At 46.2% G+C, this 16,730-nt stretch overlaps 1 protein-coding gene and 1 long non-coding RNA gene across 17 annotated transcripts in view; one reads left to right on the top strand and one right to left on the bottom strand.

The window, feature by feature from the left end:
* FCHO2 (FCH and mu domain containing endocytic adaptor 2) overlaps positions 1-16,730 on the top strand; it is a 211,664-nt gene that overhangs the window by 192,229 nt on the left and 2,705 nt on the right. For all 16 annotated transcript variants that reach the window (XR_010602191.1, XM_065599080.1, XM_065599081.1 and 13 more), the window contains 3 exons: positions 1,180-1,379; positions 5,911-5,975; positions 16,550-16,714. Coding sequence is in view for 15 of the 16 variants with exons in the window: in XM_065599080.1 (XP_065455152.1) it covers positions 1,180-1,379; positions 5,911-5,975; positions 16,550-16,714 (430 nt within the window). In the remaining variant the exon portion in view is untranslated. The remainder of the gene's footprint in view (positions 1-1,179; positions 1,380-5,910; positions 5,976-16,549; positions 16,715-16,730) is intronic.
* The window catches only part of LOC101945903 (uncharacterized), a 49,677-nt gene continuing 41,532 nt past the window's right edge, over positions 8,586-16,730 (bottom strand). Inside the window, exons 2-3 of the long non-coding RNA XR_010602199.1 lie at positions 10,472-14,847; positions 8,586-9,625 (exon numbers count right to left, since the gene is read on the bottom strand). This is a non-coding gene — a long non-coding RNA (uncharacterized LOC101945903). The remainder of the gene's footprint in view (positions 9,626-10,471; positions 14,848-16,730) is intronic.

The following is a 16,730-nucleotide window of genomic DNA, read 5'->3' as shown; positions in this document are numbered from 1 at the left end:
TGGAGGAAGGGGGCACACAACATCTGGTGAGATGGGAATAGGGGATGCACATGAGCCTCTAGCCTGGGAGGGAGTGTGGAAGACCAGGGAAAAGGGGGGTACCTGAAGCCACTAGCATAGGCTGAGGAAGGAGGCCACTCAGAACCCTTGCCGGGGCTGGGGGGACGGAGGGAATGAGAGACACTGGTATTGGGGGGGAAAGGGAGTATGGGGGGCACAAAGAGCCCCTGGGATGTGGGGGAGGGGGCATACAGAACCCTTGGGAGGATAATGGGGGACCCAGTGAGGGGGCACACAGAGCCCCTGGCTTGGAGGTTGGGGGAGAATGGGGGAATCTGGGGTGCAGGGAGGGATAATGGGGAAGCACAGATTCCCAGACATGAGAAAGCTGTTAGGGACACACAGATCCCCTGGCATGAGGGAGAGAGTAGCAGTGTGTCCCTGAAATAAAAGATGATGGGAGGGTGGTACACAGGGAGCTTGTAAGGGGAATGTGGGGATACAAAGAGCCCCTGGTGTGTGTGATGTGCTCAGCCTACAGAAGCAGCCAAATGTGTGCTTCAACTGGTAGGCAAATGTTGTTTCTAATAGTACTTTTGTGCTAACTGTCCCATGACTGTAAGTTACCCTCTGTCAATTAAATCATTATGGTCCACAAGTGGATGGAAGAAAATAAGACCTCTCCAGGCAGATTTCTTCAGTGCAGTGTAGAATGCAAAAGACAACTTAAAAACTAAACTGACACCAATGTTTTGTATTGGAAGAGACAGAAAGGGAAGGGGATCTTGGGGGTGGAGGGGAGACAGTTAATCCTTTTTCCCTTCCCACGCCCCCTATCCCCCCCAAAAAAAGTCTGACAAAAGCAGTCTGTGGAATTACGAGATAAAAGCTGCTGAGCCCAGTCTGACTTGGATGTTGTTCCCAATTAGCCCGAGAATATCCCATTTAGTTATAAGGCATGATTAGATAGATGGATAATCTCAATTGTGTGTCATTAAGTAATACTTTTTGAATGAGATCTTCCTCCCCCAAAAAGAGCATTAATGATTATTAATTTGCATTTATCTCAAATATAACCAGGATTTATAATGGAGTTAGAAACTTAATTGTGGTGGTGATAACACAGTTCCATAATTCTTACAATAAGTAAATAGACATTTTATTTTAATTTTTTTAAAGGTATCTTCAAATGGTATCCAGTCCACTCCTTTGAATCTTGCAACTTACTGGAAATGTAATGCTAGCACTACTGATGTAAGAGTGGATTACAAGTACAATCCAGAATCTATGACTGTGCCTAGTATGCTGTCTAACATACAGGTTGTCGTACCGGTAGATGGAGGAGTAACAAACATGCAGTCACTTCCCCCTGCAAAATGGTAAATTCAGTGCATTTCTGTTATAGTATCAAATTTCTTTCAGTACGCTTGTTAACGTTATGTGAATCTTGAAAAGAAATTTTACTGAGAGTTTTGCAAATCGCTTTAGTAACTTATTTTAAACCCTTTGATAGTGTGTAATCTTATTAGATAGTACTACTTTTCACTCCAAAACATAGACAATATCCAGTCAATTTACATTAATTCAAATTGAAAACATGCACTCATTCCAACCATAATAGAGTAGCTCAAGCCAATCCAACTATCTGTGTTCTTTTAGACAAATTTTTCACTGGCTGTATTTTGCACTAAACTGAGTGTAACATCTTTTAACCTAATGGCCATTTCATTTGAAATTGCTTCCACGGATCATGTTGGTGAATTTGTATGTCATGTCATGTGGACAGTGTAATCATTGGAAGCAGTTAACCCACCTGCTGCCATGGCTACACAGGTCAGCACCAATACCGACACATTTTTTTTCTTGTGTTCTAGTTTCTCTTGTAGACAAATTAGAGAACTGCTGGTCTGTGGCTTGGTATCAGTTTGCCATCTATTTCTTTAAAATTTGCAGAAAGTTTTCCTGTACCCTTTTCTTGTAATAATTAGTCATTAGTTTTTTCTCTGTGGTGTTTTCAAATAAAAACAACGAGGAGTCCGGTGGCACCTTAAAGGCTAACAGATTTATTTGGGCATAAGCTTTCGTGGGTAAAAAACCCACTTCTTCAGATGCATGGAGTGAAAATTACAGATGCAGGCATTTTTATACTGAGACATGAAGAGAAGGGAGTTACCTACAAGTGGAGAACCAGTGTTGACAGGGTCAATTCAATCAGGGTGGATGTAGTCCACTCCCAATAATTGATGAGGAGGTGTCAATGCCAAGAGAGAGAAAATTGCTTTTGTAGTGAGCCAATTTGCTCCAGTCCCTCAGACAGAGACAAAAATCTACAAGATCTTTACCAAGCATTCTTAAAACTACAATACCCGCCTGGGGAAGTGAGGAAACAGATTGACAGAGTGAGACGGGTACCCAGAAGTCACCTACTATAGGACAGGCCCAACAAGGAAAATAACAGAACACCACGGGCCATCACATACAGCCCCCAGCTAAAACCTCTCTAGCACATCATTAACGATCTACAACCTATCCTGGAAAACTATTCCTCACTCTCACAGACCTTGGGAAGCAAGCTAGTCCTCGCTTACAGACAGCCCCCCAACTTGCAGCAAATACTCACCAGCAACTACACACCACACCACAGAAACACTAACCCAGGAACCAATCCCTGTAACAAACCTCATTGCCTACTCTGTCCCCATATCTACTCTAGCAACACCATCAGAGGACCCAACCGCATCAGCCACACCATCAGGGACTCATTCACGTGCACATCTACTAATGTGATATATGCCGTCATCTGCCAGCAATGCCCCTCTGCCATGTACCTTGGCCAAACCGGACAGTCTCTATGTAAAAGAATAAATGGACAAAAATCGGACATCAGGAATGGTAACATACAAAAGCCAGTAGGAGAAGACGTCAATCTCCCTGGACATTCTATAGCAGATTTAAAAGTAGCCATACTTGACCAAAAAAACTTCAGAGAGAAACTGCAGAACTAAAATCATTTGCAAATTTAACACCATTAAATAGGGCTTGAATAGAGATTGGGAGTGGCTGGCTCACTACAAAATTTTCCCTTTCTTGGCACCTCCTCATTAATTATTGGGAGTGGACTATATCCACCCTGATTGAATTGGCCCTGTCAGCACTGGTTCTCCACTTGTAGGTAATTCCCTTCTCTTCATGTCTCAGTATAATAATGCCTGCATCTGTAATTTTCACTCCATGTATCTGAAGAAGTGGGTTTTTTACCCACGAAAGCTTATGCCAAATAAATCTGTTAGTCTTCAAGGTGCCACCGGACTGCTTGTTGTTTTTTTGGATACAGACTAACACGACTACCCCCTGATACTTTTCAAATAAAGTTTGTTTTCCTCAGGACACCTATAAATGGAGATGAGGCAGAGTTGGGGGGAGGGGCGATTAATATCACGAAGTAAAAACTTGCACGAAGTGAAAACAAAGAACTGTAACAGTTACAATTGCATTCATCAGGGAAAAATAAAGGGAAATGCTAGCATTGCTCAAAAATGGGAATTGAGGGAGGAATTGGGGGAAAAAATTGGAATTTTTTCTTGATTTTTCTAAATAAAGAAAACTAAAGTCAAAATATTTTGACCAGTTCTATAGTCAATAGAAAAACCAGGGTAAATTTTTCACAGTTTTGTTGCAGTTTATCCAAATTGTTTTTAATTCAAATGCTTGAAAAATTTGAACTAGCTTTAGTAAGCATAAAATAAAATCATATTACTCAAATCCTTAAATTTTACATATGTTTGCTGCTTTTAATTGTAGTAAGAAAACTCAGAGAATGGAAGAATTTTTCATAAAGACAAGATTGTTATGCTTCGTGTTTCAAGGTTCTTTCCGAAAGCTGTCTGATTTTTTTTCATCTGAACCTTGCCTTGCTTCACAAACAGATGTAGTGCAAGTGCTGTGGTGTTATCTGGATAGTTTCCAGTCTTTCTGGAATTAATCCATTTTTTAATATTGTGCTTTGAGGAAGTACTATAGAAGAATCATTTTAAGTGAAGAAGCTGACAAGATGAATCTTCCTTGCTGTTCTCAAGGAGGGGTACAATTACCAAATGATTATTAAATTATTCTACTAGGACCATGGCAGCTTTTGCCCTGCCTGAATAATGCTTTAATCTCTGAGATGTGCAGAGTATTTACTAGAGCTGGTCAGAACACTTTGCAAAGATAGAATGTTCCATGGAGATGTATTGGTTTCCACAGAACCTTTGTTGGGAAGATGTTTGGGTAAAGAAAGGAGGAGAGAGACTCTAGCTAGGTAGTTGGGGGCCTGGGATGCGGAAGACCCAGATTCAAGTCCCTGAACTGGGGTTGTAGAAGAGTGGACTCAATGCTGGAGCCACCTGCCTCCACAGTTGGGTGTGGCATATCAGACTCTCCTCCTCTAGCACACCTGCAATCTGCTGATTCTCATGACTCAGCCCTTTGACCAGGTCATGTTTAGTCCCACGCCTCCCAGTGTAACAACATCCAAATAACACAGTTGTCCAATCCCTCTGGCTGGTCTGCCACAACAATTCTGGGCTCAGTAGTCAGTACACCCTTTTCTCATGGCTTCCAGTAGTCCATATCTCCTTCTCCAGGGCTTCACACCACCTCACCACTGGCTGTTTGGGGAGCCCAGGCCTTCCCACTACATTGGGTTCCAGTCCAGGGACCCTAGGACAGGCAATCAAGGTTCACTGTGCCAGACTCCAGGCTGCCATCTTCCTGGACTTCTTCCTACCAAGTGTGTCAGCTGGCCTCTCTAAAGTCAGGACTCCCAGCCCCCACGATTAATCCCACACCAGAAGTGCCACTTAACCCAACTTCTGCCCTCCCCAGGTTTGCCCTTTCACCCTCTTATGTTTTCCTTAGTTACTTAGCTGAACACCTCCCACCTCTGAAAGTCCAGATCCTGCCCTTTTATTAGGGCTCACTGCCAGAGCCTGCACCACCCTGGTGGCTGCTCCGTCTCTCTCCTGGCCTCTTGCCAGCCTTTGCAACTCAGTAGAGGACCCCAGGGCCAACTCATCCCCGAGTTTCCTCCTTGACCTTCCTGGTCTCTCCACTGTCTAGTCCTGGAGTGACTACAGAGTTCCTCTCTCTCCCTGCAGCCCCCCTTCTGCTCCAGACTTCCTCATTTCATACTACCCACCCAGTTCTTCTCACAGCTGGGACTCATCTTTAATTTGATCTGACCCACCCTCCATGTGCAGCCAAGTGGCATAACTGCGCCTCAGTTCTACATTAATCCTTTGTTGCTTGTGTGGGGTATACACTCCCATCACAGGTGATCTGGAATGAAAAACTCCATTCTGAATCAGGCAGGGAAGGGACTTGAATCTGTCTCCTACGTACCAGGCCAGTACCCTAGCCACCAGGATATAATTTCAAAACCTCAAAAGTTGTCACAAAATGGAATTGTCAGCCTTTGGTCAGATCTCGTATCTACATATAGATTAGTATGTGCTTTGGATGCTGAAGCTAGTTCTAATGTCTGCTTTGGGAGAATGGTTCTACGGTCCCTCCTCCACCTTCTTCAGCTAGCTGCTTATCCTCTCTTCAGAGATTATCTGTGGGAAGGTAATTTTATGCATGAGAAAACTAGATAAATTACTGAAAAGTAATCTCAATATACTGCCTCCACAGAGCCACACTTATCCACTTCAACCTGTGCCTCTTTGTAGACTTTTTTCAGACAGCTGAATTTGGGAGAGCGGGGGGCGGTGGGGCGGGATGCCTTTGTATAACCTCTGTCTAAATGGAGCTTAGTACAAGGGTCCCTTAGGGCTAACTTTTTTCCAAGGTCACCAGGTTAATGGATCTAGGACAGGAATATATTCTAAAACTTTCTGTTATTGGTGAGTAACTAGCTTTCTCTTTTAGGAATGCAGAACAGATGAAAGCTTTTTGGAAAATATCTGGTATTTCAGAAAAGTCAGAGAATGGAGGTAAGTTTGAGTGGGTTTTGTCGGTAATTTTATTATATAGAAATAAACTATTTAATTAGAAGAAATACATTTTTATCATTTTCTTTTGTGTTTTACTTTTCCCACTCTGGTGTCTGCACCCTTTTCCGTGCTATCTCTGATTCCTGGATTGCCCTCTCATCTGGTTTACCAAGCTGCCACCACCTCATTCAAATTCACCCTGAAAACTCTGCTTACACAGCCCAAAAGCTGAGTTAGCCAAAATAAAAAAAATAAAAAAAACCACTCTACCTTACTTCTCATGGAAATCCCAGTATGTCATAAGAACTGCCATATTGGGTCAGACCAAAGGTCCATCTAGCCCAGTATCCTCTCTTCCTTCCGTGGCCAATGCCAGGTGCCCCAGAGGGAATGAACAAAATAGGTAATCATCAAGTGATCCATCCCGTCGCCCATTCCCAGCTTCTGGCAAACAATCCTGCTTTGTGTGTGTGTATGTGTCTCTCTCTCTGATTTAAAACTGCTCGGAATAGGAAGTGTTCATTTTTTGTCTTATAAAGCACCAAGAATGTTGTCAGCACTTAACAAATAACACAGAAGAAACTGAAACTGTTCCCAGATGTTACTTCTTAATTCTCCTGAAATTTTTATTTAAAAAATAACACTTACATTCTTCAAGATTATAAATGGGTTGTTTTTGAATAAATCTAATCTTAAAATCTCAGGTTAGATGACTTTTATTGTTAACTGGGAGCACAAATGTAGTTGTTAATGAAGCAGCTATTGGAGAAGAAATGATGAAACTAGTCCAGAGCAGCTAGCAGTTCTAATGACTGATCATTGCTATGGATGAAATGTACAGTATATGCCAGGTTTTGCCTGTTTCAGTACCATATGGAAGTGAATAGCTGTTCAAGGAAAGGTAATTTTTAATGCCATTTTTGCATAGTTTAATTGTTGAGCTAAGCAGAAAGTGTACAATCGTTGGATAAATATTAGTTATTAAGATCACAATCTGCATTTTATCTAACTTACAATTTTATTAACCTGGGACAGGAGCATGAATCAGCAATAGAGAGAGTCAAAAGAATACGCTGAAATTGGTAGTCTAGAAGTTCTCTTTGCTTGCTTGCTCACTTCATCCATTTTTATCTAGATTTTCTCTCCATGAATGACACATTTTGTCCATTTCAAATATTCTTCAAGTGATTGCTCATGTGCGTTCCACAATAGATGTGCATGCTCAACACGTGCACCAGTGCCGGAAGTTTTTCCCTTAGCAATACCCATAGGGGAGCACCCCTAGCAACCCCTGGAGTGGCGCTGCATGCTCCCCCGACCCTCAGTTCCTTCTTGCCGCCTGTGAAGGTGCTTTGGAACTGCTCTGCTCCAGCTCTGCTGTATCTTTCCCTCTTTGGACTTTGTTAGTTCATAGTTAGTAGTACCTGTAGTTACCCAAAAAAAAAAAAAAAGGTAGTTTTAGTTAGAATAGTTAAGTGTGCCTGGGTCGGGGCATGCCCCGTTTCCCAGGCTTTAAGTCGTGCAACACTTGCAAACAGCCTATGCCTGTGAGTGACCCGCATCCGGACAGTTTATGCTGTCTGGGGGAAACCCATCTCAGCGACCGCTGCAAAATTTGCAGATCCTTCAAACCTCGGACCAAGAAGGAGCGGCACATATGGCTCTGAGCCATTTTGATGAAGTCGGCCCTGACCCCGACACCGCTCTGAGTCAGCACCGCGGCATCGGTGCATGGCAACCCAATGCTGTCATCCACCGGTCGGCACTGCTCTCCGTCCCCGGGACACTCTAAAAAGGCGAAGAAGAGGTCTTCTCTGCCAAGGCACTGGAGCAAGGCTAAGGGAGAGACTAGACCCGCGTTGGGCAGCTCTCGATCCCCATCGGCCTCGCGGCCTCCGGCTCAAGTTGAGCGGAGTAGCCCAGCCCACTCCGAGCCAACCTCCCTGGATGCCAGTGGCCACATTCGGGTGCCCTCCATGCCGGAGGCCCTGCAGGCAGCTCAAGACATTGTCTCTACTGGTACCGGTTGCACCACCGTCAACGGCTCCCCGGTCCAGAGACAAGCCACCACTCGGACCCCCACAGTAGCTGCCTGAACGGTACTGCTCACGGTTGAGGGACGGTTCCTGACACCATTCTCCGCACAGTGACCAACCCATGCATGGCCCACAGTGGTCCCCGTTGACCCCCACCAGGTTGTCTGGCTGGGTGCTGAGCAGGAGGGGTTCCAGGCACCGCTCCGCCTTGAGGGAATGCAGACCTTGTGATGAGAGCATGCCCCGCCAAGACCGGGACAGACAGCACTGGAGGTCGTTATCTCCAAGAAGCTATCATAGCCCTTCGTGGTATGGAGGTTGACACCGCTCCCGCTCTCCGTCCCGTTCGAGGTCCCTGCCATGGCACCACTCCCGCAGCCCCAGACGTCGATCGCTGGCACCCCGAAGTCGCAGATCCACCCGTCTGAGCCATTCGCGGAGAGGCCGCTACAGACAGTACTCCCGCTCCTCCTCGCCGGGATCGAGGTCTCGTGTTCAGCACCACTCCTGACGCCGTCACTTGTCCCAATCCCAGGACAGCGGTAGATCATATGCCAGCCCGGTCTCCCTTCAAAGTTGACAGTTGGTGGACCAGGCGGGGCAGTCCGCTCTGACGGTGCCACAGCAGGTGCAGTGGCATCGGGCTCCCTGGCCAGTGCCATGGTTCCAATGGACCCCGTGGGCCCCGACGCAGCCCCCATGGTGGCTTGCTCGGTGGCCGGAGCCTCGGAAAGACCATCAGTGTCCCTCTCTCAGCCTCCCAGAAAAGGGTCAGCGGAGCACTCATCCCCAGTCCCGCACTTAGAAAGGGACCAAGTGGTGGGACCTGCGGCACAGGTGGGGATGCAGAGCACCGCACCCCCATCCTTATCCTGCCCGATGAGGCGATCACGGCCCCTCCTCCTCCCGTCCCGCAGGAGGACACAAAAGTCCACCAGGAACTGTTGAAAAAGGTGGCATCAGACCTCAACCTACAAGCTGAGGAGGTGGAGGAACCCTCAGATTCCCTCTTCAATGTCCTCTTGGCTTCGGCACTGGCCAGGGTGGCTCTCTCACTGCATGAAGGGGTGGCAAAGATCTCAAACACCCTGTGGCAAACCCCAGCTTCCTTGCCCACCATCTCCAAGAGGGCAGAACGGAAGTATTTCTTGCCCGCCAAGGGGCACGAATATCTGTATACCCACCCCGCCCCCAACTCTCTAGTGGTCGACGCGGTCAACCATAGGGAGCGTCAAGGTCAACCCGCTCCTACTCCTAAGAATAAGGACTCAAGAAGACTAGATTTATTCGGTAGAAAGATTTATTCGTCCTCAAGCTTCCAACTGAGGGTGGCAAACCACCAAAACTGCTGGGCAGATACAACTTTAATTTGTGGGGCTCAATGCCCAAATTTGCAGACTCCCTCCAGGAGCGTGATAAGGAGTTTAAGGCTCTGGTTGAGGAGGGCACGGTTGCCATCAGGGCAGCCCTTCAGGCAGCTAAGATGCTGCGGATATGGCTGCAAGGTCCACGGTCTCCGTGGTGTCCATGAGGAGAGCATCATGGCTCCTGCTGTCTGGATTGTCCAGCAAGGCACAGAACTCCTTGCAGGACCTTCCATTCGACGGCAAGGCCCTGTTTGCGGAACAGACAGACGTGAAGTTACACGGTCTGAAGGACTCCCGCACGACATTAAAGACCCTCAGTCTCTATGTCCAAACCGCAGCAGGCTCTCAGTCAGGCACCCACTCCAGATACAATCCCCCTTATAAAAAAATCAAGGAACTATAAAAAGAGCCCACAAAGGCAGTCCCGGCCTGCACCCCAGCCTGGGCCCTCTAAGGGCAAGCAGGCGGGTAATCACCAGTTTTGATGGGACGCCCGGGGACGACTTACCAGTTTGTACCAGGGATCCACCCAACCTCCCCTTCTCCAACCATCTATGTACTTTCCTCCTGGAGTGGTCACTGCTGACCTCGGACCTCTGGGTCCTCAACACTATCTCTCAGGGCTATACCCTCCAGTTTCTTTTTACCCCCCACCCACCCTCCCTTCTTCCTTCCCCCTCCGTCCCTCTTCAGGGACTCCTCTCACAAGAGCTTACTCAAGCAGGAGGTAAGGCAGCTCCTTTGCTTAGGAGCAGTGGAGGTGGTGTCAGCAGAGTTCAGATACAAAGGGTACTACTCCCGCTATTTCCTTATCCCGAAGGCCAAAGGGGGGCTCAGCCTGAATCAGTACATGGTAAAGCTCAAGTTTCGCATGGTCTTTCTTGTCTCCATCATTCCCTCCCTGGATCCTGGAGACTGGTACGTCGCCCTCAATCTACAGGACACATACTTCCGCATTCATATATTTGAGGGCCACAGGCGTTACCTCCACTTCACGGTAGGGCAGGAGCACTATCAGTTCAATGTCCTCCCATTTGGCCTATCAATGGCTCCCAGAGTCTTCACAAAATGTATGTCTATGGTAGCGGCCTACCTCAGGCTTTGAGGGTTCCAGATCTTTCCCTGCCTCGATGACTGGTTGGTCAAGGGCAGCTCCAGGTCACAGGTACAGGATCACGTAACACTCCTCCTGTCCACGTGCACCACACTGGGGCTCCTGGTAAACAATACCAAGTCCACATTGGTACCAGTGCAACGCATAGAGTTCATTGGGGTGATTCTGGACGCGACAAGGGCCGGAGCCTCCTTTCCACCAGACAGATTCAGAACCCTAAGGGAGCTCATTGGCGTGGTCACGAGGTTTCCTGTGACGACCACCAGAGCGTGCCTCCAACTCCTGGGTCATATGTTGGCATGCACATACGTAGTTCGTCACACCAGACTTAGGATGCGTCCCATTCAGCTCTGGTTGGCCTCGGTATTCTCCCAGTCCAGAGACAGGATGGACAAAGTCCTCACTGTGCCTAAACCTGTGATAGCCTCCCTACGCTGGTGGTCTTCCCCGGGGAACATGCTCCAAGGGGTCCTGTTCAGGGGCTGGTCCCCGACTGCGGAGTTGGTGTCCAATGCATCGGACTTGGGGTAGGGAGCCCATGTGGGAAACCTCCAGACCCAAGGTCTGTGGTCCGCACAGGGCCTAGCCCTGCACATAAATTTCAAGGAGCTCAGGGTGGTCTGTCTAGCCTGCATGGCCTTTGCTAGTGCGTAGCGGGCACAGTGATCAGGGTTCTCACAGACAACACAGCCTCGATATTCTACACAACAGGCAAAGGTGGGGCCCGCTCCTCAGCCCTCTGCCAGGAAGCCCTCAGGCTGTAGGACTTCTGCATAGCCCACAAGATCTCCTTGAAAGCCTACTACTTACTGGGCATCTGAAACTCTCGGGCAGATCGGCTGAGCTCAACATGTATGGTCACTGCACCCAGAGGTGGTGCACAAACGTTGGGCACTCCCCAAGTGGACCTGTTCACGACCTGGGCACGATCTCTGATGCCTTCCTTCTGTTCTGGTCAGGTCAGCTTTGCTATGCCTTTCCCCTGATTCCACTGATGGGCAAGATCTTGGAAAACATAAACTGACAAGGCTTGTGTCCTTTTGATTGCCCTGGCATGACCCAGGCAGCATTGGTACAGGACTCTCATGAGCTTGGCAGTCGCCAACCTGCCTGGACCTGCTCTCCCAGGACCAAGGTAACCTCCTCAACCCCAATCTTGCAGCCTTCCACCTCACGGCCTGGCTGCTCAATGGTTAGGACGGGAAAAGAGGACTTGCTCAGAAAGGAGTTCAATGTGTCCTCCTGGAGAGCAGGAGGCACTCCACGCATCAGGCCTACCTGGCAAAATGGTCTCGGTTTTCCTGGTGGGCCACTGATCAGGGTGTCTCACCAGTGGCTACTCTGATCCAGCTTATGCTAGACTACCTCCTTCATCTTAGAGCCCAGGGCCTAACGCCCTCGTCAGTCAAGGTGCACCTGGCAGCCATATTGGCCTTCCACCCACCAGTGCAGGGCTACACGATATTCTCTCATGCCATGACCAGTCGATTCCTTAAGGGCTTAATCGCCTTTTTCCATATGTTAGACCCCCCTAGTTCCCCAGTAGGACCTGAACCTGGTGCTGGCTAGGCTAACTGGACCTCCATTTGAGCCACTTGCAACATGCTCCCGGTCACACCTCTCATGGAAAGTAGCCTTTCTGGTGGCGATCACGTCTGCTAGACTGGTCTCTGAGCTCTGGGCCCTGACCTCCGAACCCCAGTACACGTTGTTCCATAAGGATAAGGTCCAGCTCTGCCCACACCCTTTGTTCCTCCCAAGGTGGTCTCCGCCTATCATATGGGCCAGGACATTTTCCTGCCAGTACTCTATCCCAAACCCCAGGTGTCCAGTGCAGCGCGCCACCTCCACATGCTGGATGTGAGACGGGGTATGGCTTTTTACCTGGAACATACAAAACCGTTCAGGGAATCTTCCCAACTGTTCATCGCCACAGCTGAACGCATGAAAGGTTGGCCAATGTCCACTCAGCGGCTCTCCAACTGGATCGCCTTCTGTATCCGTACTTGTTATGACCTGGTGGGAGTTTCCCTGCCGCAGATTGTGAGGGCGTACTCAACTAGGGCGCAAGCCTCGTCGGCTGCCTTTCTGGCCCACGTCCCTATTCAGGACATTTGTAGGACTGCCACATGGTCATCGGTTCACACATTTATCTCTCATTATGCGATCATCTCCCAAACCAGGGAGGACTCCGGGTTCGGCAAGGCAGTGCTCCATCTCAAGTGTCTGTGAACGCCTACCCACATCCAACAGATACAGCTTGGAATCGCCTATTGTGGAATGCACATGAGCAATCACTCAAAGAAGAAAAAAGTCACCTTTCCGTAACTGGTATTCTTCGAGATGTGTTGCTCATGTCCATTCCACATCCCACCCTCTTTCCCCTCTGTTGGAGTAGTCTAACAAGAAGGAACTGAGGGTGGGGAGAGCGTGCAGCGCCCCTTATACCGTGCCATAGCAGCGCCACTCCAAGGGTCGCTAGGGGCGCTCCCCTACAGGTACTGCTAAAGGAAGAACTTCCGGTACTGGTGCATGTGGCATGGACATGAGCAACACATCTCAAAGAACACCAGTTATGGAAAGGTAACTATATATTTTTTTTTCTCATTTGTGTCAATGTTTTTTTTTCTCTCTTCTTTCTGTCCACTTACTTTCTAAAGCAGTATCTCCTATGTCATCTAATTCTAAGGTGCCAGTATCTATGGCATATAAGCACCACCACTTAGATCCTAAGGAGGGAGGAAAGATGCCATAGCATGAGTCAATCTACCTCTCATTTTCATTCATATTTACTGCATACTCTGTTCACCTTTTCCTTGCTCTGTCCCATATGCCATTGTCTCAATACCCATTGCTCCTGTTCTGATGTTTCCTCAACTTTGTCATGCTGGCATCTGTATTCCATTGTCTTCCCACATTCTTACCCAACTGTCTTTCTATATCAATAATAATATTCAGCACTTACTACGTAGCAATTGATAAGTGGTGTGATAAACAGTTAATATTTATGAGGTAGGAAAAAATTGTATTATCCCAGTTTTACAGATAGTGGAAACTAAGACATAAAAGTTAAGTAGCTTGACCAAGGCCAGAGAAAGAGAGAGAGATTTCTAATACCAGAATAAAATGCTGGAGTTCTTTGCTCTGTCCAGTGTTTTATATGTTAGAACATGTTGCAGTTTCTTGTGGCCAAACACCATGTTGGCTATGCAGCTGCAAGGATCTGGCCAGTGGTCAGGTGGAAGTTTGTAGCAGTTGAGTCAGGAAACATACACATGAAAAATAGAAAGTTTTTCATCAGTAGATTTAAAAGTACTTTGCAAAGATGGATACTGTTATGGGAAAGTGCATATAAATTGACTTGCCCAGTATGTATCAGCGTCAGTGGCAGAGGTGGGAATTGCTTTTAAGGCCAGAAGAGGTACAGTTGGGATCAGGAAGCATGACCTTCTGTATAACACAGGCCAGTAATACTTGCATCAAGCCCAGTAAGATTTTTAGCAATGTCAAGCACCCACAGCTCCTGTTGACTTCAAAGAGAAAATATGTGGGCTAGGAATAATAAGTTTCCCTTTTGGATGTTAATTTCATTTTGATGGGAATAGTAGAAGTCACTGAGTGCTCCTTTTCCCTCCTATTCTATAATATGAAAACAAGGGAATGCTTCTTTAGAACTAAAAGAAGGAAATAAATCTTTATTCACTGTATATTGAACATGAGAATTCACTGTCCCAGTGGCCTTGTCTACACTAGAAAAATATATAAGCATGTTTCTGAAGTGGCACAGTTCCCTTATATACATTACAGCATTTTCCAATGGAGCTCCACTGGCCCAGAAAATGTTTACAAGTTTTGCCAGTGTAGGTGCACCCAAGCCATTGAGACAAACACTGATTAGATTTAGATACTTACCTCCTTTGTAAAGCGCTTTGAGATCTTCTGATGAAGTGTGCTTTATAAGAACTGTTGTATTAATTTAGAATGAAATAATTGGACCCAGAGGTGTTAACGTGACTCTGGAACTGCTGAACATTGAACAATTTTACACAAGGTTCAGGGTTTTGGTATACAAATTCCTCAGTCTACTTAGTACCATTTAACCAAACACCATTAAAAATCCTTTTAAACCTTTTATTAAAGATACAGAAAAAGAAGGAAAATCAGTTAAAACATTTGAAATGTGGAGTGTTCAGTAAGGTTTTCACTTTCCCTGTAGATTAAGATGGAAAAAAACCCTTGTTTCACAGTCCCTTATATAGCAATAACTGACCTTTTGGGGAGGAAAGAGAAAAGATTAGTTGAGATGAGTTGAAGCTGTTGTTATTGCTGCTGCTGTTAAAGTCCAATCCTGTTTCCTAGAAGACAAAACAAGACAAACACACAAAAGGGGAGAGAAAAGAGCAGCACAGATAGAAAACCTATCTTTTGTCTCTGGTGTTTACTTTTACTTGCAGCCTCATTGCTGGAGAAACACAGGCAGAACACAAGATCTTATCAGCCACTCCAAAACCAGGCAAACTTGTATCAGCATGGGGTTGTTTAGAGCATTGCTTTTAGCTGCGTTTCTGGTTAGAGACTTACAGCAGTGTTGCAAAATATACAGTCTTGAGTGGCTAAGCCAGACTCCTATAAACAGAAGGAAAAACAAGAGAAGAAAGAGAAGCAATAGGATAGGGAAGGAAAAGGATTGTGTGTGGTGAGACTAAGTCTCACATCCTAGGTAGTATTTGGGATTGAGCCAGAGCTTCTGGAGGTGATGATCTCATCTGGGTCCCTCTTGTGACAGTCTGGTCAGGACATCTCTTAGGGCTTATCTACACACACAGCACTGCAGCAGCACCAATGCAGCGCTTAGTGAAGATGCTAGTACACTCACAGGAGAGCTTCTCCCATCAGCGTAGGTACTCCACCTCCCCAAGAGAAACCCTTCTGTCGACATAGCACTGTTTACACCAGGAGTTAATTTGGTATGACTGCACAGTTCAGGGATGTGGATTTTCCACACCCAAGTGACATAGTCATACCAACATAAATCTGTAGTGTAGACCAAGCCTTAGGATTAGGATGATGAAGGCACAGTGGTGTCGCACTGGATTCTGGGGTCAGAGAAGAACGTGGATGGAGGCAGCCATGATGGTAAAGCTTGCTGCAGACAGCTGTTGGCAGACAGCTGTTAGTGAAGTTTTTTTGCTAATTTGCTCAACAACAAAAAATTCCCTCTCTTTAAGAGCCCCAAAAGGGAATGATGAGTGGAATAGCCCATCCTCCCATTATTTTGTCCACTCATTAGGCCTAATTTCTGACACACTAATTTTGGTCGTCTGATGTTTGGAGCCACACTTTTATTTACCAGGCATGATTTTAACACAGTCCTTCAGTTACAAAAGTAGGTCTTTTTGTGTGGACTAATTCTGTTTTTCTATCTCCCTTTTGCACCTTTTCCCATTGACAGTTGTTATTATAGTTTACTGTGATATTTTATGAACTTTTACCCACTTTTCACAGTTGAGTTTACAGCTAGGGTAAATTTGTATACACAATTATTACAATATAATCCCTCCATTGTATTATTGTGTAGTCCTGTCATTGGAGGTTTTTAAGAAGAAGCTGGACAAACACCTGTCATCAATGGTCTTGGTTTACTTGGACCTGATAACCTATCAACGTCCATACCAGCCTGTGTTTCTATGATTCTATATGATGATTAGCAACATTTGCAGATCAACATGCTTAAACAGTTGTTATAGGAGACTCAACTACATTTCGGGTGATTTTCTTCCTGAGCTGCAGGTGATCAATTTTTCTCCACATACAGCTATGTAGATTGTGTGCTGCCTTTCTCTGAAGCATCCTTATATATTGGTCACTGCCTTAATCAGAATACTGGACAAATAGACCAATGATGTGATCTGTTATGGAAATATGTATATATATTCCTACACTCCCAGAAATTAGAGATCTTTATATTAGTGCACACTGCCTATTACTTGTGTTTTGTGAGATGGATTGTTTTATTTTATAATCTCAAGCCATTTAATTTTGTCATTATTTTTATAGGTTCTGGATCCCTGAGGGCAAAGTTTGATCTTTTAGAAGGACCTAGTAAACCAGCTACACTTGCAGTGCAATTCATTAGTGAAGGAAGCACCCTTTCAGGTGTAGATGTAGAGCTAGTAGGCACTGGCTACCGGCTTTCCCTAGTTAAAAAGAGATTTGCCACTGGTAAGAAATTGATATT

Source organism: Chrysemys picta, chromosome 6 (assembly GCF_011386835.1).
Source record: "Chrysemys picta bellii isolate R12L10 chromosome 6, ASM1138683v2, whole genome shotgun sequence".
Lineage (NCBI taxonomy): Eukaryota > Metazoa > Chordata > Testudines > Emydidae > Chrysemys > Chrysemys picta.
This window is presented reverse-complemented; position numbering and strand designations above follow the sequence as displayed.